Source organism: Crocodylus porosus, unplaced genomic scaffold, assembly GCF_001723895.1.
Source record: "Crocodylus porosus isolate Cpor-Errol unplaced genomic scaffold, CroPor_comp1, whole genome shotgun sequence".
In the NCBI taxonomy this organism is placed as follows: Eukaryota; Metazoa; Chordata; order Crocodylia; family Crocodylidae; genus Crocodylus; species Crocodylus porosus.
In genome coordinates this window covers 36,322,667-36,328,001 of record NW_017728909.1, presented here as the reverse complement: position 1 = coordinate 36,328,001, position 5,335 = coordinate 36,322,667, and the positions used below count along the sequence as shown (strand labels likewise).

General features: G+C 42.2%; 1 protein-coding gene across 1 annotated transcript in view; it reads left to right on the top strand.

The window, feature by feature from the left end:
- The window catches only part of ANKRD55 (ankyrin repeat domain 55), an 82,982-nt gene that overhangs the window by 31,781 nt on the left and 45,866 nt on the right, over positions 1-5,335 (top strand). The window contains exon 5 of the mRNA XM_019532088.1: positions 2,514-2,574. Within this exon, the coding sequence (XP_019387633.1) occupies positions 2,514-2,574 (61 nt within the window). The remainder of the gene's footprint in view (positions 1-2,513; positions 2,575-5,335) is intronic.

Genomic DNA, 5,335 nt, shown 5'->3' with positions numbered 1-5,335 from the left:
GTTTCCTTATAGAGTTGCTACATTTTGGAACCTCTTTTGTTTAAGTTAATCGTGTATTCATCCCAATTTTACCAGTTTTTAAAGCAGATTGAAGTTTGCCACAGACAAGTGGTAGGAGACTTGAAGGTTTGCTTTTATCAAATTTCTTTATAAAGCAGTAGGAAGTATTTCAGGTTCGATTGTATTTATTTTTGCAACTATACTTAATGCTTTAATTATGAAATCCTGTTTTATATTAATCCTAAAACCAATTAATGCAATTGTACATTAAACAGTACATTGTAGCACAACTTGATAGAGAAAATATACTGTGACCAGTTCATGGTGATTCTGATATGAAGCAGTAAAATATATCCAGCCAGTCTTATCTTTCAGTGGGGAAACATATACATCATTACATGATAACTGAACATGCTGCTTGTGTGTATTATGGCACTGACCCTTACAATTGGGTCCTCTAGTACAGATGCTCCCAGCTGACAAAATAACATAAATTCAGTGGCTGAGCCTGTGATATGATGGATTAGATATACTGTCATTTCTACTATCCAAATATGACTTAGTGCCTTTCTGTAAAACATAAACCCCTGCTCCAAAGTCATGGTAACTCCAGAAACAGCAGTGCTTTGCAGGAAGACAGTGACAATCTTGAGACAAAAGCTATCGGGTAATAAACTGTTATTCCAAGAACAGCATCCCAAGTGTCATATTTTTATTTTTACTATTCTCTCTGCAGGAGAGGAGTGCTTATAGGAGGGGGTTGCTGTTCCACAAAAATAAGCAGATATGTTGCTCTGCACATCCCATTTCACAGTGTAGTAATCGTCTTTCTTCCCAGTGTCACCTGGTGAGACCTAATTTAACCCTATCTGGGTGTGCCTGCATATGCATTATCCCATTAATCAAAGGGTAAAAATACACAATAGGTCATTTCAGGGACAGTAGTTTTCAGGGGGAAAAAACCTGCATTTCTCTTATTTTAAAACTCTAAAATAATGTCACAATTAATGCCTAGGTTATAAAAAAACGACACGTACACACAGCCTTCCTCATGCTGATACCTCAGGGCCTGTACTCCAATTTATCAGGTAGCACCAGATTTATTTCTGATTTTAGCTGCTTTTGAATTTGTATCTGATTTGTGACAGGATCAGAAAAGCAGCTAGGAATTTTGGGCTATTACAGAAATGTTCATGGAATAACAGCAAGCTATCAGCTAAGGTGAAGATCCAAATCTATGAGACTTGTGTACTGTCATCCCTGCTTTATGGTTCAGAAATGTGAACTACATATGTTAGGCACACCAAGAGGCTGAAGAGCTTCGACATGAAATGTCTGCATAAGAGCCTGAAAATAAAGTGGGAAGACAGAAGGCCAAACCCAGAGATACTGGAGCATGCAGGACTGACGCACTTGGAAACCACCATCAAAAAGAGGAGATTGCGATGAATTGGTCATGTCAGAAGAATGGGAGGAGACCGTATCCCCAAGAATGTCTTGTATAGCGAGATTTGAGATGGCTCTAGAAAATGGGGTCAACCCTGTATGGCAGTACCACAATGTGTGCAAAAAGTATATGAAGTCACGTATCCAGGTTGTAGCTGTATTGGTCTAGAGGAAAAGGCAATCAGGACTCGTAGTAGAAATTATATCTTTTATTAGACCAACAAGATTTTTGCAAAAAAAATTCTTTAATTGCAAGCTTTTAGGCACAACCACCTTCCATCAGGCATTGGAGAAAAGATTGTAAAAGTTCTTGTGGGTAGACATGAAAGTTCATATTTCATAAGATTTCACAGAGGAATCAATAGATGAAAAACTCCTCTGGGTAGGTAGTTCATAGCTGGTATGGAGCCTCTCACCTCTTGTGAGGATCTGTGATGATGCAAATTACCTTGAAACAAAGGCAGGAGCAGGAAAAAATATATGAATTCATTCAGCTTCAACATAGAGAGCTGGGGGGAGTGTGCAGAATCCCATTCAATCTGCAGGGAACATTTGACACTGGGTGCAAGTCAACATGAAGCAGTTTCAATCCAGAGGATGGAAGAAAAACAAGGAAGAAAGCAGAGTGCTGTAAACTTGGACTCCAACTCAGACAACATGTGGATCTGTGAAACTTGTAACAAGCTAAGTTGCTCTTGAATTGGACTTGTCAGCTACAAACGGATTCATCAGGCATCTGACTGGAGTTCTTATGTGTACACCATGATCCACAGGATCAACGGTTGCCTGTTTCAGATTTTAGCTGCTTTTGAATTGTTGGCGCTATCACTCTGCTGATTCCATGTGCTAAGCCTTTGTTATGTCACTTTTAAACAAATTATCCACAAAGCTCAAAAGCAGATCTAGGTTTGGATTTCCAGGATGAATTCCCCTGATCAGAGGTTCCACTTGATGTTTAGTGCTATTTTTAATATTGTTTCGCGTTCCAGATTTTGCTGTGCTAAAAATGTTAGTTTTTCAGTTTTAGTCTTAGATGTACTATATTAACTGTATCTTTGCTTCCACAGGCTTCTAACTGTGCTGCTGCAGCAATCGAATCTTAGTGAAATTAATCATCAGGACAATGAGGTGAGTATATGTGCACTGAAATCATTGCCCCACACACTGAAGTTCCTGCAAACTAAATGGGTCCACTGTACTATCTACTGATAGTAAGCTGTACTACCATGCAATGATCAGCACTTTTCAGTTAAGGTCCTTACAGCACTTTGCAAAGACTGCTATACATTTTCCTGCTGTATATGTCTTGTTCAGTTCCTAAGCACAGTTCTCCAGGACAACTGCTAGCGGGTGGGAGAAAACCAACAAGATTTTCACAAAAAAGTATGATAGATAAACCCATCTCTTCCGCATGCTATCAGTTATGGGGCTATCCCTAGCAAACATTTCTTAACCAATTTGTTAGGAAAGGTATCACTTCACTTAGTTCAAAGTTAGACACCAGAACTAATTTTCTGCTTTTCTAGGCATCCCACCATCAGGGAGCTGGAGCCATTAGGAATCGTGCCCAGTTGCTATGGTCCCTAAAGGCTCATACAACAGCTAAAGATATGGCTGGGGGAGAGTATACAAACCACTTGGGGTACACCAACTGCCCAGGCTAAGTATTTCCCAATGCCAGAGAATAAATGCTTAGCTTGGCATATCTACTTGTTTACCAGCACACATGCAGCCCAAAGGGGCCAGAGCACAACAGAGTATTAGACTCAGTTTTCATATGAATCGCTTTAGTTCTGGCAGCAACTTTAAAATCCTGCTGACCTCCATAGCTCCCAAACCTCCAGGGGCCAGGACCAGGGGAGCTAGTCATTTAACTTCCTCTCTGACAGTGTGCCCTCTAAGCTGCGCGTGTACACAGCTGTGCACGAGTAAAAATCCTGCCGCGCACCCCCCCGGAGAGGAGCTGGGCGTAGAGCACGGCGGAGGCACTGGGGCCGGCATGGGACGCTTACCAAGGTAAGCTCCTCGCTTCTAAGACGGGGCAGGCAACAGCTCCTCCCCGAGGCGAGGCAGGGCCGGGGATGGGGATGGGAACGGGGGCTGAGGGCTGGCACGGGCTCTGCCGGCTCCGGGAAACTGCTCCTTTCCCCCATGTCGCCTCAGGGAGCAAGGAGGCTCATAGCGTCAGGGCTGGGGAGTGGAGCAGTTCCCCAGAGCCAGCGGAGCCCGCCCCAGCCCCCTGCCCTGCCCTGCCCTGCCCTGCCTCACCTTGGGGAGCGAATTTGGATAGAGTGCTTTCGCCAAAACGTTAAAAAGAACAAAACCAGTGAACTGGTAAAACTTGGTTGATAAAAATATGGGCCCAGAGTTGTGTGAAGTTCTCAAGCAACTTTTGGCAATATTAACCTGTCTTGCAGGTGCAGAGAGTACTTTACTTGATTCGGATCGTTCTGATCAATTATTACTTCATTTAAAGTTTAAACAGAATGGGATTAGAAAACTTGTTTTTTCCTCTTTCAGTCTAGAAATAATAACTAGATACATGAGGATGAGACACATTTGTTTTAAAATCTGGAAGAGTACAGCAATAACAAACAATTTATTAGTTATGGATAATACTTTTTAATAAAGCATTTAGTTTTGAATGCAAAATATAGCTCTTTTTTTTCCTTTGGTATCAAGAATTTATAAGAAATTCTCTTTAATGAAAAAAAATTAAATATTTTTGCGCATTTAAATAGCTTCATAGTTTCATTCAAAATCACCTTGACAAAACTAGTAAGATATTCAGCATCTAGTAAATCAGAAATACGTTTCTTAGTTATGATCATGATAGATTCTTATATTTTAAATTTTTAGGTGTTAAGCTACAATTGATTGTGCCCAGCCCATGGCTGCCCCACAGCACTCCACTGCACTGCTCTGGGCAGCAGTTAGCATGGCGAAGGATGGTGGCCAAGCCCTGCCCACTCCCACCTGGGCACTTACTTTGGGACACTTATTGGCAGACCGCACCAAAATGGGGAGGTGGGACTGAAGCGGCGCGGTCAGAGACCGAAGCGGCACATTCACAGACCACTACTCCTTAGAGGGAACATTGCTCTCTGACCTTATACTTCATGTCCAACCATCCATACTGTGGTTTGCAGAGGCTGTTTATAACTGCTTACACAGGACCTGTGAGATGATCCTCTGACACTGTGGAGTTGTCAGTAATCTCCATAGAACCCAGTACAAAACTCTGAATCTTTAGTGTTTTACTGTATGTTCCCCCCCCCAAAAAAAATCTTTAAGTCAAAAGTTCATTAAATGCCACCTGACACCAGGAAAATATTTTTCCACTGTTCAGTGCTAGACCCTACATATTCATGTGTTTTTTGGAAATGTGATTGCCCAAGGCTAGTTTTGACTAACAAAGACTTCCTCCCCCTTCTTATTCCTGTCTGGAAGGATAAAGGTGAAGTTTTCCTACCTATAAACTTAGTAAAAAAATACCCCATAAAAGAACTATATAAATACATTCAGTAGTATGGAATACATCTGAAGGTTTCACAATTTCTGTGACTGTGGTTGCTTATGATTTTATACATGGAGGCTGCCAAAGGATGATATGCATAGGAGTTCCCTGAAGAAGCACAGAAGCTGGATAAAAATATAAGATGGGCCATTTCCCAGGGAGGACGGCAGGTGCCGTCTCTCTGGTATCAACTTCCCTTATGACTGGATTGATATTGGTTACCCTCCTTCCGCAAGAGGAGACTGAAAGAGGATCTTGTGGCTGCCTACAACCTTATCAGGGGCCAGCAGCAGGGACTCGGGGAAAGTCTGTTCACCGGGGCCCCCCTTGGAGTCACCAGGAACAATGGCCACAAGCTGAGGGAGGATAGGT